The following is a 26,635-nucleotide window of genomic DNA, read 5'->3' as shown; positions in this document are numbered from 1 at the left end:
CAGGCAACTATTTTGAGAGAAGATCTAATGGGTTTTGTTTTTGAGTCCAACCGAGGCACTAAGCATTCTTTCACTGCAGAGACAACCCTAGGACAAGAGTTTGCCGTGGGCTGGTCTGGCAAGAAGAGCCGCAAGCTAAAATCCAAGAATGCCATGAAGGACAAGGTTAGTAAACCATTCTCACTAAACTTGAACTGATTCAAGCTTAGACCATCTAAAGTGTATTGTTATATTTTTTTGTTTAATTTTCTGTTCTATTCTCTGTTCCAGGTTCGCACAACTGCTAGAGAACTGTACGAGGAATATTTCAAAGCGGCTGAAGCAAAACCCAGAGGGGTTGTCTCAAAATTGTGTGCCATAGTCCAGCAGCTTGAGTCTGCCTTTGCTCGTCAACTCAGTCAAATCAAGGTAAGGATTCAAGTTTTGTACTCTTTATTTTCTTGTATTTAGCTGTTTATTGCTTTTTTTTTTTCTAAGTGAAATGATATAATTTTTTGTTGTTGGTCAGCCTTCAAGTGATGGCGTTTCTTGGTGCCAGGAAATGTGCAGCGCCTTGGAAGAGCTTGTCATACTGCTGAAAGATGAACACACTATATCTTCCTTTGAACTCTACAACAGTGGACTTGTACAGACCCTCCTCAGCATCCTCAGTACAGTAAGTCACAGAGTATTTGTTGGTTCAATACAGAAGTCTATAAATATAAACTAATGTCTATTGTATTATGTATGTAGCGTGGTCGAGAGGCTAAGTGTGCTTGAACTTGGCTTGGCTTGGCTACCTAGAAGGGGGCTTGAGGTTCGACACCCGACTCGGGCAGAATTGTGTTTACTGAGCGCCTAAAGGCAGCACGGAAAACCAACTCCTAGATACCCCCTCCCCCCCACCAGTCCACAAATGAGATTGGACCAAAAGCGCTCTGAGCATGCTATAAGCATGAAAGTAGCGCTATATAAAAGCTATAATAATAATGTATGCCAGCAACTTTTTAACTTTGCTTAGTATATATTGTATCTTGCATTCCACTTGCTAGATGCAGGGCCAAATTTAAAGTAAGTTGAGGCCCTGGGAAGACATTTCTTTGTAGGCCCCTACCCTAATTCTAAAACTTTAATAATAAATCCATTTACATTGTATTAATAAAAATACTTTTATCTAAAAGGAGACCATATTTTAAAAGAAATAAATACTTGCAAATTTCATCTCATTTTCCTTCTTTGAAAAATATTTAATATGCATATTTTAATTTTAAAAAATGTATATTTTTGAGTTTGTGTGGGTAAAGCCCTGGGTGTGCCATAAATCCTGAGATGCATTTCTATATTATAAGGACGCTACAAGTGGACACTTCTTAACCATGACACTGTTGCTAACCCTAAGATTTAAAGTTAAGTCAGTAAAAATGCAAAAAAAAATAAATGTTCAAACAAAAAAATAGGTTTAAATTTCTGACCTGTCAATATTCTGATATAAAAAAATCTCTAATGTGGAGGGTCCTCTCTTGTGGAAGCCCCGGGGCAGTAGCCACCTGCCCTCCCTTAAATCTGAGCCTGGCTAGATGAACCTTTCTCTTATAAATATTGTATCATGCCTTCCAGTCACTAGATGCACCTTTCTCTTATAAGTATTGTATCATGCCTTCCAGTCACTAGTTGAACCTTTCTCTTATAAATATTGTATCATGCCTTCCAGTCACTAAATGAACCTTTCTCTTATAAATATTGTATCATGCCTTCCAGTCACTAGATGAACCTTTCTCTTATAAATATTGTATCATGCCTTCCAGTCACTAGTTGAACCTTTCTCTTATAAATATTGTATCATGCCTTCCAGTCACTAGATGAACCTTTCTCTTATAAATATTGTATCATGCCTTCCAGTCACTAGATGAACCTTTCTCTTATAAATATTGTATCATGCCTTCCAGTCACTAGTTGAGCCTTTCTCTTATAAATATTGCATCATGCCTTCCAGTCACTAGATGAACCTTTCTCTTATAAATATTGTATCATGCCTTCCAGTCACTAGTTGAACCTTTCTCTTATAAATATTGTATCATGCCTTCCAGTCACTAGATGAACCTTTCTCTTATAAATATTGTATCATGCCTTCCAGTCACAAGATGAAAAATTTCTCTTATAAATATTGTATCATGCCTTCCAGTCACTAGATGAACCTTTCTCTTATAAATATTGTATCATGCCTTCCAGTCACTAGATGAACATTTCTCTTATAAATATTGTATCATGCCTTCCAGTCACTAGTTGAACCTTTCTCTTATAAATATTGTATCATGCCTTCCAGTCACTAGATGAACCTTCCCCTAAAGAAGCCAAGAAGCAAATGAGAAGCAGAATTCATATTTTCAAAAGTGTTTTCCACGATCATGAGCGAGAAAAGTAAGTTTTACATAGACACCAAGCTGTTAGTGAATGTGAAGTTTAGATTTAAATTGCCGGAATAATGGAACTTGTACGAATGCTTGTATTTGAATGTTTGTATTTGAATGTTTGTATTTAAATGTTTGCATTTACATTATGTTTTTATTTGTCACATTTTAGCCTAACAGAAGAAGGGTAAGTTGAAATCCAAATAGTCAGTTAGTCATTGCTAATATTATTCAGAATTATGTTGATTGTCGGTATGGCAAGTGTTTCTGTGTTTTTGGTTTGATCAGTGTCTTGTTCTTTATCCCCAGGGGTGTAACCCCAGCTGTTCAGTTGACCAGGAAGCTAGTCTCAGCCTTAGAAGCTATTGAGAAACTGCCAGTGTATGCCTATGACTTGCCTGGGTCAGGCTATGGTTTACAGGTAAGGCCTCGGTGCAGACCCTCCATTACATACAAGTAGTTTTTCATTTTAGCTCTTGTGTTTATGTTTGTAATGTTATCACAGCGCCTTGAGCCTACATTTTGTTTGTTAACAGCTCTCCATAAATTTTATTATTATTATTAAGTTTTGTTTTGTTTTACATGTTTCGGATGTTCCTTCAGAGTTGAAGATAGTTTACTTCCTAGTCCAAACCTCCCGCAGGACGACGGGGGATGGGAGCGGGCAGGGTTTGAACCCTCGACCGTCGATAAATCCGAACGACAGTCCAGCGCGCAAACCGCACGACCAGGCAGCCATAAGTAGATGGGGGATATGCGCAGGTTACCTTCCTCTCCATAATATAATCTGAATGACGTGTGCGTTTGGGAGACTAGCTGTTACACAAGATCTAGGAATAACAAAACTTAAAAATTTGTACTTCTTCATTAAGTAGATGATATTTAAATTTTACAAAGCTGTTCTAAATCTTTGAAGGCTTTTTTCTCTCCCATTGTTCTCTTTAACAACTTTCCTGTTTGGGAATAGTTTGTGTCCTTACAAGTTGTAAATATGAAGGCATCAAATAGGCAATGAATTGATTGCTTTGTGCTATGCAGCATGTTTCTTCTGGTCTTGTTTAAAGGACTTGGTGTTCAAGTAATGTTTTTCTCTAGTCTAGTTGATAATTTGACTTCCATACAGTTTTTATATAAAACATTCAAGTTACTTGTAATTGACATGTTGAATCTAGTTTAGTATTCTGATAAAATTCAGAACATCCAAATGTCCTTTAATATTTCTGATAAAATTCAGAACATCCAAATGTCCTTTAATATTTCTGATAAAATTCAGAACATCCAAATGTCCTTTAATATTTCTGATAAAATTCAGAACATCCAAATGTCCTTTAATATTTCTGATAAAATTCAGAACATCCAAATGTCCTTTAATATTTCTGATAAAAAAATTTCCAGCAAACATATTTTTTAAGTTGTACCATTAAAGGTTAAAGTAGTTTAACTTTGCATCTTCTTACTTGACCAGATTTTGACCAGAAGACTTCGTCTGAGGCTAGAGAAAGCTCCTGGTGAGAATACTTTGATTGACAGAACTGACAGATGTCTGAAGATGGAGCCTCTGACAACTGTAGCAGACCTGGAGAGATATTTGCTGAAAATGGTTGGTTCAACTTTTATCTACTACTGCTGTTGATTAGGCAGTAAATAAATATTTTTATTGTGAAAGATAATAAATAAATAAGTCTTTGAATACATTTGTTCTTTTCTGATGTTCAGGTTGCTAAACAGTGGTATGATTTTGATCGCTCCACATTCAGTTTTGTCAAGAAACTCAAAGAGCCTGGAGTGTCTCTCACTTTCACCCACCAGAATGACTTTGATGAAAATGGTTTGCTCTATTGGATTGGTACCAATGGGAAGTAAGTCTTGAACCCATTTGGTTTTTTTTTTTTTTTGCTCACCGGTCAAATCTCTCCTTACATTTGGCATGTCCAGCTGTAGTTGCTCAAGTTGGAATTTGATTTATATATTTTTTGTTCTCAGAACATCCTACGAGTGGGTGAATCCAGGACAGTATGGCCTTGTAGTTGTCACTTCATCAGAGGGACGTAGCTTGCCTTATGGGAAGCTGGAAGACATACTCAGCAGAGACAGTGCCGCTCTAAACTGTCATACCAATGATGACAAGTAATGCACTTTAATTTAGAACTTCAACTTGACAAGTGATACATTTTATAACATTGACTTGACCAGTAACACACTTTATTTATGACATTGACTTGACCAGTAATACACTTTATTAATGACATTGACTTGACCAGTAATACACTTTATTTATGACATTGACTTGATCAGTAATACACTTTATTTATGACATTGACTTGATCAGTAATACACTTTATTTATGACATTGACTTGATCAGTAATACACTTTAATTATTACATTGACTTGACCAGTAATACACTTTAATTATGACATTAACTTGACCAGTAATACACTTTATTTATGACATTGACTTGACCAGTAATACACTTTAATTATTACATTAACTTGACCAGTAATACACTTTATTTATGACATTAACTTGACCAGTAATACACTTTATTTATGACATTAACTTGACCAGTAATACACTTTAATTATTACATTAACTTGACTAGTAATACACTTTATTTATGACATTAACTTGACCAGTAATACACTTTATTTATGACATTAACTTGACCAGTAATACACTTTATTTATTACATTAACTTGACCAGTAAGAAACATTATTTATAAAATTGACTGGGCCACTAATACACTTTATTTATGACATTAACTTGACCAGTAATACACTTTATTTAGTACATTAACTTGACCAGTAAGAAACATTATTTATAAAATTGACTGGGCCACTAATACACTTTATTTATGACATTGACTGGCTGACTTTTATCGTATAACAAATCCATAACATTTTTATTCCACTCTAACCCTAACTTTTTGTATTTGTGCCTGTCTCAGGAAAGCTTGGTTTGCAATAGATCTTGGTGTCTGGATCATTCCAACTTGTTACACTCTCAGACATGCCAGAGGGTATGGAAAGTAAGTAGACCTTCACCTCTTAACATAGAGAGATATTTTAATACATGCACCTTTTTTTTTTCTATCCCAATTCACCAATCCAGCATACAAAATATAGTGAGAGAAGAAACGAAAGTAAGCCCGAGACTCTCACTGTCAATTTAATTCACTGATGTTATTTTCCCTAAAATTATAGGAATTCCTAAAATTTCCTCAAACTTTTTTTTTTTCTTAAAAATAAAATTCATAAATATTTGATTCTTCTTGTTTGGATGGTGTTTTCATCAAAGCATATTTCTAACGTTCAGACTGCCTGGACCTGCTACACAGCTGGACTTAAGTTTTCCCTTTAAATTTACAAATAATTGTCTTGCCTACATAACTTTGTGTATGCAATAAAGCACAAGTAGTGTTATTAGCAACTTCTATTTTCAATATTGAACATAACTATGTTCTAGAACTACATTCTATATAATTTTAAAAATATTTAATGACTCTTGATTGGGGTTACCTTGTTTGTTTATTTAAAAGTCTGTTCCATCACTGTTACTCTATGTAGTCAATCCATACATTATATACCCCTAACTATATAATGTATGTTTTATTAGCCCAATGCAAACAAGTAAAGTTTATGATAGTACTGACTAGTTCCAAACCATTTTGAAGAAAAGTACTTTTAGAGAACCACGTCTGGTGATTGAAAAAAAAAAATATACTGGCTAAAAAAGTTTTAGAAATTAAGCAGAGAAACTGCTGTGAAAGCATAGGCTAACTTTTCACTAAAAGCATGGGCCCATGATCACACTAACAGCATGGGAGGGCCAGGACTACTAATGGAAGCTCACATTCTTGAAACCCTTACAATGTTTGTCTATGACCAGGTCAGCACTTCGTAACTGGGAGTTCCAAATGTCTAAAGATGGCATCACTTGGGTGACACTGTACAAACATGAAGGGGATACATCTTTGAATGAACCAGGGTAAGTTGATCTTAGCTTTGGTCGAATGTTTGTGTTGTGTCAGCTGATTGGATGTTTATGTCAATAGCTCACACTTAAATATTCTTGCTTCGTACGTGGCACTTATTTGGGAATCTTCAAATATGTAAATACACTCAGTGATGATGAAATAAGTTTGGAAGACATACAAAATAGTGAGTTGTATGAAATGTTGCAATGTGAGTTTGTGATTTGAAGGAGTTGTAACAATATATTGGTTTGGGTTTGTTTAGATCAACTGCTTCCTGGCCCATTGACCTTCATGGAGAGAACCATCAAGAATGGAGGCATGTCAGATTACATCAGACTGGGAAAAATGCCAGTGGGCAAACTCATTATGTCTCACTGTCTGGATTTGAAATCTATGGAACAGTTACTGGTGTCTGTGATGATATTGGTAAGTCTGACTTTATTTTGCCTACTTCTCCCAAGACAGTGCTTGTTTATAACACATCCCTATTTATTTCTTCTCTCTATTTAGTCTTTTCAGTAATAAATCCCAGTTTTAGTCATTTCAAAATTGGTTTTTGTAACAATGAACACTCCCTGGTGACCTCTTTTAAACATCTTTCAAAGGAGATTTTTTTTTATATCAGTGCTGGGTGAAGAAGTTTTCAGTTTTTTAAAGATATTTGGAATCATTCAAAGCAGAGATTTAAGATCATAGAATCCTTGCTAAGGTAGTTCTATTTTAGTGTTAGAATAGGATGTATAGTGTAATAGTTTGTACAGCTTTAAGAGAATTCACTAGCAAATCAATTCAGTGGTTTTAAAGTGTTTTATCTTTTCTTTTAGTCTGTAACAATAGGTATTATTTTGTGTTAAAGATGTCATTTTTAAATGTAAGTAGTTTATCTTGAGTCATTTATGTCATTTGACCAACTTATATGTGCGTCTGCCTAAATTATTTTTGCTTACTTTGACTCTTATACAAGAAATACATTAAGACAATCAAAAACATTTTTTTTTAGTTAAGGACCCCATTTTAGTAACTTTTTAATCTTAAAATTGTCATTAAGTTATTATGCAGCCATTTTATTTTTCATAAATACCCTTATTAATGACTTAAAGTTACAGGCTGTTTTCATGTCCTTACATTTTGACTTCTCTTGAAGATCCACAATTTTGTGTGTAATCTTTTATAAATCTATATACTGTATTGTATGAGTTTACTTTTATTTGCAGCTAACACCACACAGTGGCGAGTGTTAAATATTCTAGTTGAAAACTAATCTTACAATTCTGTCTATTGAATTCAGCTTGTTCATGTTGCATCTGTTCAACATTGACATACTAACAGATGGGACTCAAATCACATTGCTACAAATATTTATTAAGAATGAAATAAAGAGAAAATGTCGCTGAGTTTGTGTATAATGTTTGTAGGTAAAGCAGCTAGAGAAGCTGAGGCCAACTTGCGTCGCCAGAGGAGAGTTCTTCGTACACATGTTCTCAAACAAATGATGCCTGGAGCACGTGTGGTGAGAGGGATGGATTGGAAATGGCGAGATCAAGATGGCAACCCACCAGGAGAGGGAACTGTGACTGGGGAACTACATAACGGTAAACCATTTAACTCTTTTAGACTGTCAGGCTTTATAAGTGTTGTATTCAGTGGACAGTTTTATTTTTCTAACGAGTTCTTGATAAATCTGTTGATCTCTGTTCACAGGCTGGGTTGATGTGACCTGGGACGCTGGTGGATCAAACTCCTATCGTATGGGTGCAGAAGGCAAATTTGATTTAGCTTTGGGTCCATCTCATGATCCAGATAAACTGAGGTTTGCCAAACCTGAAGTGGTCTCGACACCAACAACTAGCAGAAACAAGAACAGTTTCCTGTCAGGAACATCAGACAAAGTGAAGGTAGGAAAGATTTCAGTGTTTGGATAACTAAGGAAAACTTATATCACCAATAGCTTCACCTGTGTCAGATAGTAGCTGCATTAATTTCTAGAGTTAATCCACAAACCAGCTTAACAAACTTTCTGTGTCAATGTCAAGCAGGAATGGATTCCATTTTAAATGCATGTTAGAAAATAAACAAAATCTGCAATAAAATGGACATTGATATTAACCTAATATATATTAATTGTTTTGTTTTATTGTATTGGGTATCCTTTTTAATTGAAGATAATTACATCTTAGCCTGGGGGATGGTGGTGGGCAGGGTTTGAACTTAGGACCAATAAGACCAATCGAACAACAGTCCAGAGCGCTTACCAGAGAACCAGACCAGGCTACAAATTATGTTTTTTAAAAACATTTTTTACTATAAAGAATGAAGTGAGTTTTCAAAGACACTGCTACAAATTGTTTCTCTAAGAACATAAGACATTTCTGAAGACAGTGTGGGGTTTTTAAACTGAAACAATGTAGTCAGTTTATTAAGTGTCTTTGTGACTATTCGATATTCATAGGTTGGTGTGCTGACAAGTCGAAAGAGCAGCTCTACTCCAAGCTTGAGTGATGTGATGGATTCTAAAGTGTCTGTTGCCAGTACTGAACAAGCCTCTTCAGCTGAGAACCTATCTTCAAGTATCAAAACTGTAAGTACTCTTTTAAACTCTATGAGTAGTAATATTTGTGGCGAACTAGTAGTAGATATACAATTAATTCAGATTTTAAAAAAAATAAAATTTGGGAATAAGAGAAAGTAGTTCTTACGTATAAGATGTGGTAGTCTGATGTCATATTTGACAGAAACCAAATAGATAGACTACAAGATGTGTTAGTCTGATGTCCTATTTGATAGAAACCAAATAGATAGACTACAAGATGTGTTAGTCTGATGTCATATTTGATAGAAACCAAATAGATAGACTACAAGATGTATTAGTCTGATGTCTTATTTGATTCATGTTTTACCAACCAAATAGATATAGTTGGATGTCATATTTGAATCATGTCTCACCAAATAGATGAGCTAATGGTCACTCTCTATGTTAACTATCTTGTATTATTGCTACTTTAGGCTGCTGAAAATGTGGCTGAGAGTATGGTCAACTTGGCCAGTTCCGAAGCTATTGTGATGGTAACAGTGGACAATGCTGACGAAGAGGCTAGCACGCCCTGTGGCACAAGTCATGCCATAAGTGGAGGTGCTGGCCCCAGCACTATGGGTCTGAGTAGGGCTGGCCCCAGTGGCATGTCGGCCACTATTAACAGTAACATGACCAGTGTGGAACCTATGGTTGTGGTACACAGAGGCAACGATGACAGTCTTGGAGACTACGGAGTCTTGGACTTGGCTTCTGACCTCGCTCTAGGGCTGGATGTTGGCTCTTTGTCAGAAACACTTAGAGGAGCAGAAGGAGGTGTGAAAGTAAGTTGACCTTTTCTTAGGTTTATTTACCAAACACTGTTCTAAGACTTAGTACTGAAAGGGACAGACATGAGTCTTTACTTAGACTCTACTTCAGTTAACAAACATTATTATTAGACTGAAAGGGACAGACATGAGTCTTTATTTAGACTCTGGTTTATTTACCAAACACTGCTCTAAGACTTAGTACTGAAAGGGACAGACATGAGTCTTTATTTAGACTCTGGTTTATTTACCAAACACTGCTCTAAGACTTAGTACTGAAAGGGACAGACATGAGTCTTTACTTAGACTCTGATTCATTTAACAAACATTATTATCTTATCTTATTATTAGACTGAAAGGGACACCCATGAGTCCTGACATTAAAACTTGTCTAATTCTGTGCTATCTCTGGATAAACATAGGGCACAAAGGGATTAGAATCATCCATCTATGACTTATTTTTAGATGTAGGCTGATACTGTTGTATTTTTAGACGTAGGTTGATACTGTTGTAAGGACAGATGTCTGTTTGAAAACTAAAACCTTTTAGCCTGACTTAACCTTCAGGACCATAGCTTAATTGATAGAAAAGTTTCCCTTCCTTCAGATGTCGTAAATGGATGATCTTTCCTCTTTAAAAAAAAACATTTAGAAAAGAACATGTTGACCTAACTTTGTTCAAACAGCTTTCTCATTGTTACCAGGAACATGTTCAGAATCTACAGAACGCCAGAGATTCTCGGGATAAGGCTGCCAAGAGTGAGGCCAGGAAAGTGTCCGGCACGGATGACACGACTCGTGGCTCCCCAACCAACTCTATGAGTGCCAGTGAACCCAATCTTCCAACAAGTCTGGATCCCACAGCCAGTTTACTGGACTCCTTTGCCGCCCGCAGGAACATGAGCACACCTCATGGCAGTAACATTGTGCGAAATAGTCATGCCAATAGTCTAGTACGACTGGCACTAGCTAACTCTCCAAGTGAGTAATTATTCAGAATGGTAATGGTGGGATACTGCCGATTTGACTATGGAAAAATATTTAAGCTGTATGGCCTAGACTTGTTACAGATGGTTTGCATTTTGAAAACTTTATTCTTCTTTTGGGGCTGGAAGGTTGAGGTGCAAGCTGAATAAAACAGTTTTTGGCCTTCAGGCATGTCCTTTCTTTCTGATCTGTAATTGGGCATCATCACCAATCATAATTGGCACTGGCATTATGGGATTGAATAGACCAAACTTTGTTTATTGTTAAGCCCTTTTTTTCTACTCAATATTTTAGAGTAGCCTTGTTTATTTTTGCTTGGGCCAATTTTTTTATATTTTAATAAAAATGTTTAATTGTATGCGCCAAGTAAGGCATATATATGTTTTGTATATTATATATATAGTCAATATTTGTGCAAAGTAAAGCTTGTCTGTTTATATATACGAAAGACTTTAATGTTTTGTTATTGTGTGTATCATGTCCTCAGATAACCTTTTAAGTGCTGCCCAAAGCTACCCTAGTCTGACTGCCTCTAATGTGCCCACCTCAAGCACACTGACAGCCACCCAGACCATGGCTAATGTCATGTCTCTAAGCCAGGTAATCAGACCCATAGTCATTGAATTAGCTGCAACCTGAAGCTTCAACATTTTTAAAAATATAATCAATAAAGAAAAACTAATGAAAACATTAACCTCTTTTTTTATATAATTAATAAAGAAAAACTAATGAAAACATTAACCTCTTTTTTATATAATTAATAAAGAAAAACTCATTAAAACATTAACCTCTTTTTTATATAATTAATAAAGAAAAATTCATTAAAACATTAACATTTTTTTTTCAATTAGCATAATCATTTACACAGAAGTAGAATACAAAAATTAAAAATGAATATTATGTGTATTAATAGCAAATTTTATATTTAGAAATTCATGTTTCCATTAGTACTAATTATTTCAAGTATTAGTACCTGTGTTTTGTACAAGCAATCCATGGGTACACGCAACCAATGTCTCAACGCACTTTCCTTACTCTGTTAATATTTTAGCATTTAAAAATGACCCTGCAGGCATTGACCCGCAGTGTAACGTCCACCTCTAGTGAGAGTGACAATGAGTTTCTGGAGACCTATAGAGCCCATACATTACTGGCCGAGCTTGAAGACGACGAGGAGCTCCCGGAGCCAGACGACGACGACGATGAAAATGAAGACGAAAACGAGGATGATGAAGACTATGATGATGTCATGGTGAGTTTCTGTTGTTCCCTCTCATTTTTTGTGTGGATTGACGAAATCCAATGCAATGTATTTACTGCAGCAGTTATAATGACAATTATAGCTTTTATATAGGGCGACTTTCATGCTTACAGCATGCTCAGAGCGCTGTGGACCATTGGGAAGGGGAGGGAGGGGGTATTTGGGAGAAGGCTATACTAGCAGCCTTTAGTTGCTCAGTAAACACAACTCTAACGAACCTTGAGCTCCCTTCACAGGTAGCCAAGTTCAAGCGCACTTAGCCTCTTGACCACGCTCCCCACAGTATAGGGGTAATGTATGCATCTTCATGGCTTCTTGTCGATAGGAGCTTTTGTTAATTATTCTACGCTGCCCTTAGGTGAAGAGAAACATTGTCTCATAACTGCATTTCATTTGTTGGATTCCTAATAAAAAAAAAGTTCTCCTTTTAGACCATGCGATCTATGGGGAAGATAATGGTCATCTGTTTCTGTGGCCCTAGGTTTACAAGGGTGTCATGTGACCAAACACCTTTACTTTTTTCCTCAACTAATATCAGGTACCCATTAGAGCTAGATGAACTCAGAGGCGCCCTAAGGATTCCAAAATTAAAAGATTTGAACCCGGGTTTGGAAGCTAACAACTCAGCCACCATGATTGTCGTTAATGAAATGTTTCTTTGTAATTTGTTTTGTTATATTTGATGAGGTTTTCATATTTCTATGTTGACATCATTAGGAAGATGAAGAAATGGAACCAAGAGACAGAAGAACATGGGATGATGAGTTTGTTCTCAAACGTCAGTTCTCTGCCCTTATCCCAGCCTTTGACCCCAGGCCAGGACGTACTAATGTCAACCAGACCCAAGACTTTGACATCCCACCACCAGGTACAGCGGTTATGTTTTTTTGTGTTTTTTTTTTTGTCTTCCATTGCAGTAGATCTAGTCTCTTCTTATAGCATTTTGTTCTTGCAAGGTCATCTGTATGAATAATTTCTTTTTTTTATGTGTTTGTAGGAACAGAAGAAAAAGTTGCCAGTGACAGTCAGACGTTTGTCTCACAACCTAAACTTTGTTTGACCCTAAAGGCACCGTGTTTACCTGGGGTAAGTTGAGCAAGGCTCTTGTGTTTTCATATTAAGTCACTAAGCCTGACAAACATTTGCAATATAGTTTACATTATGATGGTATGTATGAGCTATGGTTTAAATGGGTTTCCTTCCTGTACTGATCTTGGTTGAAGCTGGTAAATTATGAGACATTCTAAATAGGAATCTTTGAGTTAGCAGCTAATCCCACCTGTTTCTCATTTTTTATTTCTGCTACTTGACATGTGATGCTAATGACAGTTTGTTACTGGACATGTGACGCTAATGACAGTTTGTTACTTGACATGTGATGCTAATGACAGTTTGTTACTGGATATGTGACACTAATGACAGTTTGTTACTGGATATGTGACACTAATGACAGTTTGTTACTGGATATGTGACACTAATGACAGTTTGTTACTTGAGATGTGACACTAATGACAGTTTGTTACTGGATATGTGACACTAATGACTGTTTGTTACTTGACAAGTGACATTAATGACAGTTTGTTACTTGACATGTTACTAATGACAGTTTGTTACTTGACATGTGATGCTAATGACAGTTTCTTCATTTCCTCCAGATGAATGATGAAGAAGTTGTTCTTACTAGCAGCTCAGCTTGTATATTCAAGTTTGTTCAGGAGTTACTCTCCCGTGGCTCACAGACTGGCAGAATTGAACGCATGAAGAGGATATGGGAGCCCACATACACGTATGTAGACTCTTAACAGACGTTTTCTTTAGCCAAGACTTGGTTGAAACTTTCATAGCTACACTTCAAAGTAAATAATAAAATGATTCATTGGACGCATTAAATTTCTGAATTATTTGGGTTTTAGGTCTTCCATTGAACAAAAAAATAAATGAATATGAACTAGTAGTATATGAATTATTAAATTTCTAATAAAAGCAAATCTTTAAAAGTTCCCATCTAACAATCATAGTGTCTTGAAAATGATCAAAGATTGGAAGATGGCGTACGAGTATCTATGCTAAATGCTCACGTGATAGATCACAATTGACTCGTAAGTGTGGAAAGTAGAATAGTAGCCATGCAAAATACCCACATGGAAGAAAATTAAAATCAGACAATAATGTGCTTTAGGTTTCAAATGACAAGATAAAAAAATGGTTCATTTCTTTTCTATTTCTATCAAAAAGTTGTGCGTGTTTTATTTGCTGGTCAGTGTAAGACTGCTTGTATATTGATTAAAACTGATTCTATCATCAGAGTTCAGTACAGAGAGGCCAAAGAAGATGAAGGATCTGAGAAAGAATGTGGTTCTATTACCAAGGTCAGTTTTTAGAAGTAGAACTCACTCAAGTTTGACCTTATTTTAATTTTGTGACGAACCATTTATAAAACAAGATCTTTTGCTATCATTGTTGCTGTTTTTTTTTTTTCAGTCTCTGACTGGTGTAGCCTCATTAGCTGACTTTGACTTAGCTAGAGGTTCTGAGATGTCAAGCTGTTCAGTGGACCATGTCCTCCATTTGTTACAGAGACTATATTCTATCATGGAACAGTCCAACCCATCCACTAAGAATGGTAAGATAGTTTAAGTCAATACTTTCCCCCTTCATAGTTGGCAGCAGCATTGAGTGTTTTATTATTGAATGTTAACATAAACAAAATGAATTAATGAACATTTATTAGAATATAGACTCTAGAACTTCTTGCTGTATTTAAACTAAGTTTCCAACACGCAAACACATTTTTCAAAGTCCTATAGCTGTGTCATGGCCTTTATATTATAAATCCCATTGATTCTAGAAAGTAGAAACATAAGTTGTTGTAAAAAGGTTATAGTTCTTTACAGTTAGTTGCTTGCTACTTTTTTTTGGTGTTTAGTGACGCAGTACTTTCCTTGTGGCTTGGAGCTATTAGTGTTTGGATAGCAGCTCCTCTTTGTGAAAACCTCATTCATTTCAAACATTTTGTGAGATGTCCTTTTTCACCAATCAGTGAATTAAACCCCAGTGTCCAGTTGGAATCACTTTCAAAAGAAGTGCAGACAAAGGGAAACTGGAGCTGGAGTTTATTCCTATCAACCTCCATGTGGAGAGAATGGTGGTGTCCTCGGACTTCTCTATTTCTGGGGTTAGACAAAAAAATGCCCTGGTTTCATTTGGTCAGAATTTGTGTAGGAAGCAAAGTCTGTGAAACAAGAAAATATATTTTTAAAAAATTACAAATGTTTTGTGTAACATAAATTTGATATTTTAGAAAAGTATGAATTAATTTCTAAACAAAAATGATGGCTATTTGTATTTTGATTTCACACACAGTTGTGTATTTCTAGTCAACTGTACAGACTAGTGTCCAGCAAGTTTACATTATTTACTTTGAACTTTACAATTTGTATTTTTATTTTCTTAGACTGTGAAGAAATTCATCTGAACATTCCAGCTGATGAATTTGTCAGCAAGAAAATAACAAACAAAGTCACGCAGCAAATTCAGGTAGTAGATTCATACGGATCAACAGTTGGTTTTAGTTGACTATATCACACTAGAGACTTTATTATAGGCTTTAGTTGACTACATCAAACTAGAGACTTTATTATAGGCTTTAGTTGACTACATCAAACTAGAGACTTTATTATAGGCTTTAGTTGACTACATCAAACTAGAGACTTTATTATAGGCTTTAGTTGACTACATCACACTAGAGACTTTATTATAGGCTTTAATTAACTATATCACACTAGAGACTTTATTTTAGGCTTTAGTTGACTATAGCACACTAGAGACTTTGTTATAGCTTTAGTTGACTATATCACACTAGAGACTTTTTTAAGGCTTTAGTTGACTATATCACACTAGAGACTTTTTTTTAGGCTTTAGTTGACTATATCACACTAGAGACTTTTTTATAGGTTTTAGTTGACTATATCACACTAGAGACTTTTTTAAGGCTTTAGTTGACTATATCACACTAGAGACTTTGTTATAGTTTTAGTTGACTATATCACACTAGAGACTTTGTTATAGGTTTTAGTTGACTATATCAAACTAGAGACTTTGTTATAGCTTTAGTTGACTATATCAAACTAGAGACTTTTTTTATAGGCTTTAGTTGACTATATCACACTAGAGACTTTGTTATAGCTTTAGTTGACCACATCACACTAGAGACTTTGTTATAGGTTTTAGTTGACTTTATCACACTAGAGACTTTGTTATAGGCTTTAGTTGACTATATCACACTAGAGACTTTTTTATAGGCTTTAGTTGACTATATCACACTAGAGAATTTTGTTATAGGCTTTAGTTGACTATATCACACTAGAGACTTTATTTTAGGCTTTAGTTGACTATATCAAACTAGAGACTTTATTTTAGGCTTTAGTTGACTATATCACACTAGAGACTTTATTTTAGGCTTTAGTTGACTATAGCACACTAGAGACTTTGTTATAGTTTTAGTTGACTATAGCACACTAGAGACTTTGTTATAGTTTTAGTTGACTATATCACACTTGAGAATTTTGTTATAGGCTTTAGTTGACTATATCAAACTAGAGACTTTATTTTAGACTTTAGTTGACTATATCACACTAGAGACTTTATTTTAGGCTTTAGTTGACTATAGCACACTAGAGACTTTATTATACTCTTTAGTTGACTATAGCACACTAGAGATTTTATTATACATTTTATTTTACTACCAGTATATCACTAGAGGCTTTATTGTTTTTTTTTTTTTTGTTGTTGTGTCAGGATCCACTGGTCTTAGCTAGCGGAGCCTTGCCTGAATGGTGTGAACATCTGACTCGGTGGTGCCCAATGTTATTCCCATTTGAGACTCGTCAGTTGTATTTTACTTGTACTGCCTTTGGGACATCTAGGTCAGTGATTTGTGTTCCTAAGCCCCAAATATGTTAAGTAGTTAAATTAAAAGCATAAAAAAAAATGTATAGTTTTTCATATAAATGATTTGTCCATAGCTGTTGCATTCAGTGTCTTTATTGTTGTATTTAATGACAGCACTGTTGCACTCAAGTGTCCGTACTTTACATACACTGTTACTTACAATTTCTGCACTGTTACATACAATGTCTGTATTGTTTAACTCAATTTTTATACTGTTATCCTCAGTATACTATCTGTATTTTGTTTGATAGGTCAATAGTCTGGCTACAAAACAAAAGAGATGCTAATGTCGAACGTAGCCGAGGACCTCTCCCGCGCCGTGAGGACAGCCATGAGTACAGAGTTGGGCGCTTGAAGCATGAAAGAGTTGTGGTTCCTCGCAATGAGAATCTGTTGGATTGGGCCATGCAGGTGATGAAACATCATGCCGCACGTAAAGCTGTCCTGGAGGTGAAGATTTGGTAGTTTTGTGCCATTATTTTCAATAATATATTTTCTTATAAATTTGTTCTATATTAACCCTTTTGTTATATATTAAACCTATCATCTAGTTGTACATTTCTACATTCACATAACATTATTTCCTTGATCTAGATTGAGTTTAAGGGTGAAGAAGGTACAGGCCTTGGACCAACCCTTGAGTTTTATGCTCTTGTGGCTGCAGAGCTGCAGAAGAAATCTCATGGTCTTTGGTTATGTGATGATGACCATGTAGACCATATTGAAAGAGAGGTAAATGAAATCTGACATCAATAACTATTAGATGAGTAGGTCCCAAAAAAAAAAAGCTTTGTTGTTGTCAAAATTGCTGGCGTAGTCAGGTGTTTTAATAATGTCCTGGTGTCCTCTTCTTGACTAGGTTGACATAGGTCATGGCTCTAAACCTCCTGGCTACTACGTCCAAAGATCTGCTGGACTTTTCCCCGCACCCATCCCTCAGGACAGCCCAGAGCTAGAGCGATTGGAAAAACTGTTTCACTTTATGGGTAAGTTATTGACTATGAACAAAATATTTCGCTTCCTTTGAAGAGTTAAAACAGGGTTCGTAGCGCTCCTAAAAACTCCTAAAATCTCCTAAAAAATGAAATGTCTCCTAAAATCCTAAAATTCTCCTAAAAATTGCCGAAAATCTCCTAAAATTTTGTCAACTCTCCTAAAATTTTTAATTTTGCTTATTTCTTGCTAAAAATGCGAGGTGGAAAAAACAGCCTAACCAGGCATTCTGATCGCATAACCTTACGGGCTGGCTGTGTTAATGAGCTGACCAGTGACTCTTCTACACCGCCTTTCACCCACTTGGGAAGCGCGACCTCGTGATTGAGGATGGCCTTGGCTCAAGCAAGCATTTCACCTGGCAGTATTTTTCTGAAGTCAGCGTAGAAATGTTTGTTTCCATTTATTGTTACCACTAAAGACGCGCTAGATCTAGTCTGTAGTGACTATTTTCTATAATTAATAATAATAGACAAATTTGTAGGCTACACCCCTCCGGGCCCTCCCTCACCTAAAATCTTTTTGTTGTGAGTGTAAGAGTGACTTCGCGTGGAAAGTCTGTAAATCTTCTAGATCTAGCTAGTATCTAGTAATAGTATCTAGATCTAATTTAGATCTAAGTTAGATCTAGTGAAGATAATTCGCACCTAACCTAAAAAATCAGTGAATTTTAGTCAATTTAATAATCTCGATACATCTAATGTCTAGATTACTCTAGAAATACGCTAGATTCTAGATTTACGCTAAATCACTTAGAGTCTAGTGAAGATAATTAGCACAAAGAAGAGAAAAGCCCGCAAATTTAGTGACTTAGATCTAGACTAGATCTACGGTATATTCAGTGAAGATAATTCGCACACTGCCGCGAAAAGTCCGCAAATTTTAGTGACTTAGATCTAGAATCAATCTACGGTATATTCAGTGAATATAATTCGCACACAGCCGCGAAAAGTCCACGAATTTTAGTGACTTATATCTAGACTCTAGATCTACGGTATATTCAGTGAATATAATTCACACACAGCCGCGAAAAGTCCGCGAATTTTAGTGACTTATATCTAGACTCTAGATTTACTCGAAATCACTAGAATCTAGTGAAGATAATTCTCACACAGCCGTGAAAAGTCCGCAAAATTTAGTGACTTAGAGTTAAAGTCCGCGAATTTTAGCGAATTAGTCTAGATCTTCTGTAAATTTAGTAAAAATAATATTCACACAGCAGTGAAAAGTCCGCGAATTTTCGTGACTTTGATCTAGACTCTTAGATTTACGCTAAATCACTAGAATATATATAGTGAAGATATTTCTCTTACAGCCCTGAAAAGTTCGAGAATTTTAGTGACTTACATCTAGAGTCTAGATCTACTGTAAATTCAGTGAAGATAATTCTCTCACAGCCGTGAAAAGTCCGCGCATTTTAGAGACTTAGATCAAGAGTCTAGATCTACTGTGGATTTAACGAAAATATTTCGCATACAGCTGTGAAAAGTCCGTAAAAATTATTTCACTTGTAAAAGCCAGGGAAACTATATGGTTGAAAAAGATTCTGCTAGGAAAAAAAAAACGTGAATAGGTCTAATTCCCCCTCCCCCCCCATCCAAAAGCCATTTTTTAGTAAGCAATTGTCAACTAAACATTCAAATAGGCCTATATTGCCCTTTATATTACAGGCTCTGTTTATGAGAAGGATTTAAGTTAGCTAATAAAAGAATAAAACATTACCTCAAATGCACACCATGACTCTAGTATCTATAAGATACACATAGGAACTAATAATGTACATTTCCATCACAGAGAATACACATTATGATCGCATCTCTAAGAATGTTTCTTATTTTAAAAAATGGAAAAGCAACCATTTGTAATGATTTTAAATAAATCTTTGAAAAAAAAAAAATGGTTGTTTGAGGTTTTGGATGACAGTCAAGTTGTTACTTGATTAAAAGATAACTTTCATTACATTTTCTGTGGACATACCACAGTTGATAACATTGTTTCTGTGGCATATTGGCAAGATATTTATTATTTTTAAAATCAAATAACAATAATTGATTTGATAAATGCTTAGTTTTGTGTATGTTTTACTATGTATCACACAAACGGATAGAAAACACTCTCACATATCATACATTTCATACTTAAAAAAAAACTCCTAAAATCTCCTAAAATTTTGTCATGGAAAAGTGCTACTAACCCTGTAAAAGTTGAGGTTTGAAAAGATTCGAATGAAATGTTGACTGAACATTTTTTTTGTCCAGGCATTCTGTTGGCCAAATGTCTTCAAGATGGCCGCCTGATAGACATGCCGCTGTCGCGTCCATTCCTCAAACTGATGTGTATGGGGGAGGTGGGTCACAGTTTGTCTCAGCAGTTTGGTGACACCACTCGCACTCCCAGCACCTTGGGAGAATCCTGGCACAGTGAGAGTTCAGATCTTATTGCCAGTATCGAGGAAGTGGAGAAGGAAATGAAGTTTGACAGTGACAGACGCCATCAGGTCAGTGACATTTAGCACCGAAGGCAGTTAATTATACAATTTTTATCTGAAACTTTTCCTCCATTTCTTCTGTCAACTAAAGTAATCAGTGTCACTATTAAAAAATTAGTGCTATCATAACAATAAAACATTGTCTAAAAGTCAAACTGTTGTATTTGTACAGTTCAAGTCCGCACAGCCTTGGTATGCTGGGATACTGACAGAGGAAGACTTTGAGCTGGTGAATCCTCACAGGGCAGTGTTCTTACAACAACTCCGTGACCTTGCTGCCAGGAAGCAGAGGATCCTTAAAGATCGCTCCCTGTCAGATGATCAAAAGAATGTCCAGTTGGCGGAACTAGCCCTGTCCAATCCTGGGGATTCAAGTTTAATAAGACTGGAAGATTTAGGGTAAGTCTCTTTGTGCTATCGTCACTTCCTGGGCATGACAAATAATGTTTAAGTAGTAAAAAAAAGTAAAGTTCCCCTTTCAGACCTTGTGGTCTATAGGGCAGATGATGTAAAGGTCATCTGATTCTGTGGCCTACGGTTAACGAGGGTGTCGTGTGGCCAGCACAACAACCAACCGCCTTTACTTTTCCCCAACTAATGTCAGGCACCCATTAGAGCCGGGTGGACTCAGTCTAATGTCTAAGTAATGGGTTACAAAAATACATTCTATTCTTTTAAGGTTTAGTTTGTATTGTTTTTTTTTTTTTTGTCTATCTTAAAACCTAAATATTTTTTTTTCAATCAATTCATAGTTTAATGTTGTCTTTTATTCGATTGTCTAGTTTTTGTTTATGGAAATATTTCTAGCCTTGGAGAGCTTAGTTTCAAATGAAATAGCCAACAAAATGAAACAGCTTTTCAGAATGAGCTTAAAAGCATGTCGATAGTTCTGTAAAATAGCCAGCTGACTATTTGTTCATGTTCATGCGATGAATGTTTGTTTCTCCCAGGCTGACCTTTGAATTTGACCCGTCATCCCGTGTGCACAAGTTCCATGCCCATCACCTGAAGCCTGGCGGAGGCCTGGAGGAAGTCAATATGGACAATGTCGAGGAGTACATAGATCTGGTGATGGACTTTTGTTTTGTGTCTGGCATTAGGAGACAGATGGAAGCTTTTAGAGGTAGCTCTTTATAGACAGTCTCACTAACAATGTAGCTCTTTAGACAGTTTCACTAACAATGTAGCTCTTTAGACAGTCTCACTAACAATGTAGCTCTTTAGACAGTCTCACTAACAATGTAGCTCTTTAGACAGTCTCACTAACAATGTAGCTCTTTAGACAGTCTCACTAACAATGTAGCTCTTTAGCTTGTCTTCCCATAGTGAGGAAGTCTCATTTACTTAGAGCTCTAGACACTAACACTTAGAATGCAGGTCTCCCCTAGTTCAATAGTTAGTAGCTAAAGACTAACAGACTTAATCTTTATGCTGTAAATAGTTCTAAACAACAAAAACAAAAAATAAAAAAAAAAACTTTTTTAAATAAAAAAAAGCCTATATTGTAGTGTAGTTGTATCAATTAGTTTGGATCAGTCATGTAATTAAATTTTGTTATAGATCTAGACTTACGATAAAATATCATTTACAAAAATATAAACGAAAGGGGGAATGATCTAAATTTGAACTCGTGGCTCAGGCCTTTTCAGGCTTGTTTAGTTTATTTTGTACCGATTCTTGTGTTGTCTGATAAAAGAAATAATTGTGCAAAATTTCAGCTTCATCCAAGATTGGGTGTGGGAGAAATAATGTGTACAAACTTTTTACCAGACAGACAGACAGTGTGCTGATAAAAAAAATTTGTAAAAAATAGTATGCAAATAAAAGGTGAACTTTATTTTTCAGTTGGGTTTAACTATGTCTTCCCAATGGCCAAACTTCATTCCTTTAGTCCAATGGAGTTAGGAAGTATATTGTGTGGAGACCAGGCACCAAACTGGACCCAAGAAGACATTCTCAACTACACAGAACCAAAGCTTGGTTACACTAGAGAGAGGTAATTAGTACACATGACATAGCAATGTTACATGGTGTCCAGAATTAGAGAAATACACACATTATACAACTAAATGATTGATGGTTTCACTGCCTCAGAGGATTCTAATGTACAATTCATTTGTTTGTTCCAGTCCTGGCTTTGTAAGATTTGTCAATGTCCTGACTCAGTTGTCTCCAGATGAACGTAAAGCTTTCTTACAATTTACTACTGGATGCTCATCATTACCACCTGGAGGCCTGGCCAATTTACATCCAAGACTAACTGTGGTCAGAAAGGTAAACTGTCTGGTCTATAGCAGTACTGAGCACTAGTTCTGATACTTGGGTTGGTTATAGGAGGTGTTTTCGTTGAGATATGGTCTTCACTATATTTGCCATAATAGTGTCTTTATTAGGCTGTGGCCTTTACATTGTGACATTAAGTTACAGGGTCCAACATTGGATTCTATTACAGCAGAGGTTCTTAGACTTGTTTGACCCAGGAACCCTTTTATTTAGTCAATAACTTGCCCACAGAACACTTAAGTGAAAAAAAAACTACGTAAATACATATTAACTAAGTAACAAATGTAAAAAGAAACACATTTTGTCAAAGGAGTGTTTATTGAGAGTATAACTTTTTAAAAAAAAAAATATATTAATGACATGGATGAGGCTGGTGAGATTTCATGAGTGCACTTATGCTCGGCTCAACAAGCTCACATTTCGAGTTGGTTTCTTTTTTTTTTTTTTTGTGTGTGTGATAAGGTTTAAAAAGGAAAGGAATTCACGTTGTACCAAATAAGAAGATGGGAAAGCAGTCAACAACGTTTTGACAATGACCCATAATGCAGGATATAAATTTGTAATATGTTTTTGTAACCAGTGTCGATACATTGGTTCCTCTCATATGTAGATATTACAATAAGCAGGTCCTGTATTAATATGGATCCACGTGTGATTGGGATCTGAGTTTGTTTCACACACAAAAGGGAAATATCCAAATTTAGAATATTTTCAAATCTTTTGTTTGGGTCGTAAAAGACATATCAAACAGTAGTGAGGGTCGAGTTGATTATTATTCAAATTATTTGATCAGATAAATTGGCTTTTATTGAAGAAGTTATTTTAATTGTATACAATTTTCATCTTTCTACTGACCCCTTCAGGCGTCTCAGGGTCTGTGGATCACAGTTTGAGAACCACTGTATTACAGGACATCATTTTTGATCATCAATTAATATCAACCTTAGGATGTTCCGTTAACTCTTTCACTCCTAACTGATGATACCAACTGTTGATTTGACCTGATCAAATTAAATTAATTTTTGGTTGTATACACTTTAATTTGTGTTATATAAAAAATAGTATTCATTCTTATGTAATTAAATACCTTATATAACATTTTCTGATGACATACCAAAAAGTTATTGAAGTTAAATCATAACAGGCTAGTGAAACACAAATGAGCAAAATGAACAATTCCATCGGAATGTGGAAAATAATTACGGAGAGAAAGAGTTAATGGCAACATATTTCATTTGCAGCAGGCAACATTGTGATCTTTTATAATATTTTATTAGTATTTTTATATATTTAACTTATCTGCCTATATATATATTAGGTTCAGAAAGACATTTTATACATATTTTTACATTGTCTGTTGCTCAGTGAGGAATAAGTTTTTGGTTTTGTTTCTCTGACAGGTCGATGGTAGTGATGGCAGTTTCCCATCAGTGAATACCTGTGTCCATTACTTAAAGTTGCCAGAATACTCATCAGAAGAAATTCTTCGTGACCGCCTGCTTGCTGCCACCAGAGAGAAAGGTTTTCATCTGAATTAACTCATTAATTATCTGTGTGATTGTATACAATTTCTTTTTTAAATCTCTTATTTTCTTACAGGGAAAAGTTTGCTTGGTTTTTTTCTTTTTCCTTTGTGTTTTATTTTGTCAACACAAGACAAAAAGTGCTGGAATAACTTTCTGGATTTTATTCCCTAGCAATTTGATAATATTGTACATTTTGCTCATTCAATGTGATTGGTTGTTGGCCGCACTGACGTCCACCTCCTACGATAGTCTTTAGTGTGATAATGCATCCTGGGATATTCTGTCAGAAGCTGGGCGTTAACTTGAACCTTCGGGGGTGTAAAACAGCTGGTGCAGAATTTTGATAGAACTTACCATGGTGGTGTGACTCAGTAAATGACCAGTGAACAGTTAGTCGTGTAGTGTATAGGAGAATGGACAGGATGCCTGGCGTCCTGGTCAGCATGTTTTTTTTTTACTTTTTAGGTTTTGAAGACTGTGATTTTTGTGAGCTGCATGTCTACGCCATAGGGTTGAGATCCTGTGACCTCTGACCTCAACTTGTTACATAACTAGTGCAGCAGGGTTATTTATGGCTGAGTGCGTACGTGGGTGTAGAGTGCTTGCCTCCGTTGCTTTTATGATGAGTACTTGCCGCTGTATAAACAAATAAAAAATCCCTCATTTTTTTTGTTCTAAAGTATTATTGGACATTTCCTTTGTTTGCTGAGAGCTGGCAGAACTTGTGAAGACGGTTTGGTTGAAGTGAAAGACGAGAAAAAAAAATGCGCGTAAATGTTTTTGTGTGTGTGTGTATATTTGTGTAGTAGTGAAATGGATAGGATGCTGGGAATAAGTGGAATGAACTCTATTAGAGCTATTTGACATGTACCAATTGTTGTGTTAATGACCTCTCTGTGTGCTCCTCCATGTCTAGCTGGTTATGAAGCTTTGTGTTGTCTCTTATCAGACTTGTAATATTATTATAAACACCTTGTGGTGTGATCAGTTTCTGTTGTGACAGGACACTGATTATGAAACAAAATGTTTTAGCGACATCCATAGAGGGTGACATCCTTAGAGGTGACAATTTTCATCGCAACTTTTTTTTTTTTTTTTTTACTATTCATATTTTTTTCTACAGCCTTTATTGTTTTGTTAGCCCCCTCCCCCCCTTCCACCTCTTTGATTCTATGTGTAGATGTCTGACGTCACTGGTGGACATTCCATTGTCTCACCTCAATACAACAGACCCTTCTCCCCCCCCCCCCCCCCCCCCCCCCCCAAATCCAGTGTGATGAAGCCAGTGTCTGATACAACATCAAATGTTAAAGGTGAAACTTGTTTTATTTTAGGGCTTATGAAAAAAAAACAATTAAAAAAAAAGCTTTTTAATCAAAAGAAAATTTGTTTCAGTGTTTTGTATTTTTAAATTATAAGTCCATTTTTTGTGTAATCTAGAACTCAAGCAAGATTCAGAGCCTTTATAGGAGTCTGAACTTATCAAGCAAGATTCAGAGCCTTTATAATAGTTAGAACTTATCAAGCAAGATTTAAAGCCTTTATAGGAGTCTGAGCTTATCAAGCAAGATTTAAAACCTTTATAGGAGTCTGAGCTTATCAAGCAAGATTTAAAGCCTTTATAGGAGTCTGAACTTATCAAGCTAGATTTAAAGCCTTTATAGGAGTCTGAACTTATCAAGCAAGATTTAAAGCCTTTATAGGAGTCTGAACTTATCAAGCAAGATTTAAAGCCTTTATAGGAGTCTGAACTTATCAAGCAAGATTTAAAGCCTTTATAGGAGTCTGAACTTATCAAGCAAGATTTAAAGCCTTTATAAGAGAACTTATCAAGCTAGATTCAGAGCCTTTATAAGAGTCAGGAATTACTTCTCTTTTAAAACAAAGCATTGAAGAGATGTGGTTTAATATATTGGGGGGCTACACAGTTCCCAGAGTTCTTTGTTTTTATTTATCTTATCTTATATAATACAGACGTTACTTCAAAAAAGAAGATGATTACGTCCTACGCGTCATGCATTTAGTCATGCATATTAACCAATGACTTTAATTCAGCCAAGTCACTGGTTTTCCTGGCTAGCTCAGGCAACCCATTCCATGCTCTAATAGCACTAGGGAAGAAGGAGTATTTGTATTTCACTGTCTTCACATGTTAGAGCTGAGTGGTAAAGCGCTTGGCTTCCAAACCGAGAGGATTCCTTAGAGATTAATGGGAAAGTATTGGAGTTGGGTCTTTGTGCTGGACACTTGACATCCTCGTTAACCTTTATCAGGTGATCTTTGCATTATTTTCCCCATAGATTGCAAAGTCCGAAGATGAACCTACACCTCACATAATTTATGGGCCATCTATGCAATAACTTTTTTGATAATTTTTTAAAATCTTATGTTGTGGCTAGATGTTTTTGGATATTTTATTTTACTATGGTTTTTATAAGTATGCTA

General features: G+C 35.8%; 1 protein-coding gene across 3 annotated transcripts in view; it reads left to right on the top strand.

Moving 5' to 3' along the window:
• Positions 1-25,306, top strand: part of LOC106052622 (E3 ubiquitin-protein ligase HECTD1-like) — a 40,901-nt gene extending 15,595 nt beyond the window's left edge. For 2 of the 3 annotated variants that reach the window (XM_056022817.1, XM_056022816.1), the window contains 35 exons: positions 4-165; positions 271-408; positions 509-655; positions 2,303-2,397; positions 2,560-2,574; positions 2,697-2,808; positions 3,853-3,987; positions 4,104-4,246; positions 4,371-4,514; positions 5,335-5,415; positions 6,276-6,374; positions 6,626-6,789; positions 7,779-7,955; positions 8,065-8,258; positions 8,813-8,941; positions 9,367-9,717; positions 10,407-10,683; positions 11,177-11,289; positions 11,741-11,941; positions 12,668-12,818; positions 12,948-13,036; positions 13,606-13,736; positions 14,256-14,319; positions 14,432-14,573; positions 15,405-15,487; positions 16,748-16,875; positions 17,152-17,350; positions 17,495-17,632; positions 17,760-17,886; positions 20,152-20,390; positions 20,554-20,780; positions 21,332-21,504; positions 22,227-22,377; positions 22,511-22,655; positions 24,065-25,306. In XM_056022817.1, the coding sequence (XP_055878792.1) occupies positions 4-165; positions 271-408; positions 509-655; positions 2,303-2,397; positions 2,560-2,574; positions 2,697-2,808; positions 3,853-3,987; positions 4,104-4,246; positions 4,371-4,514; positions 5,335-5,415; positions 6,276-6,374; positions 6,626-6,789; positions 7,779-7,955; positions 8,065-8,258; positions 8,813-8,941; positions 9,367-9,717; positions 10,407-10,683; positions 11,177-11,289; positions 11,741-11,941; positions 12,668-12,818; positions 12,948-13,036; positions 13,606-13,736; positions 14,256-14,319; positions 14,432-14,573; positions 15,405-15,487; positions 16,748-16,875; positions 17,152-17,350; positions 17,495-17,632; positions 17,760-17,886; positions 20,152-20,390; positions 20,554-20,780; positions 21,332-21,504; positions 22,227-22,377; positions 22,511-22,655; positions 24,065-24,202 (5,202 nt within the window). In that variant the 3' untranslated portion in view covers positions 24,203-25,306. The remainder of the gene's footprint in view (positions 1-3; positions 166-270; positions 409-508; positions 656-2,302; positions 2,398-2,559; positions 2,575-2,696; positions 2,809-3,852; positions 3,988-4,103; positions 4,247-4,370; positions 4,515-5,334; positions 5,416-6,275; positions 6,375-6,625; positions 6,790-7,778; positions 7,956-8,064; positions 8,259-8,812; positions 8,942-9,366; positions 9,718-10,406; positions 10,684-11,176; positions 11,290-11,740; positions 11,942-12,667; positions 12,819-12,947; positions 13,037-13,605; positions 13,737-14,255; positions 14,320-14,431; positions 14,574-15,404; positions 15,488-16,747; positions 16,876-17,151; positions 17,351-17,494; positions 17,633-17,759; positions 17,887-20,151; positions 20,391-20,553; positions 20,781-21,331; positions 21,505-22,226; positions 22,378-22,510; positions 22,656-24,064) is intronic. The other variant, XM_056022818.1, reaches the window with a different exon arrangement.
• The last annotated feature ends 1,329 nt before the right edge of the window (positions 25,307-26,635 follow it).

Source organism: Biomphalaria glabrata, chromosome 3 (assembly GCF_947242115.1).
Source record: "Biomphalaria glabrata chromosome 3, xgBioGlab47.1, whole genome shotgun sequence".
Lineage (NCBI taxonomy): Eukaryota > Metazoa > Mollusca > Gastropoda > Planorbidae > Biomphalaria > Biomphalaria glabrata.
The sequence above is the reverse complement of the archived record's forward strand: the minus strand, read 5'-3'. Positions and strand labels throughout refer to the sequence as shown.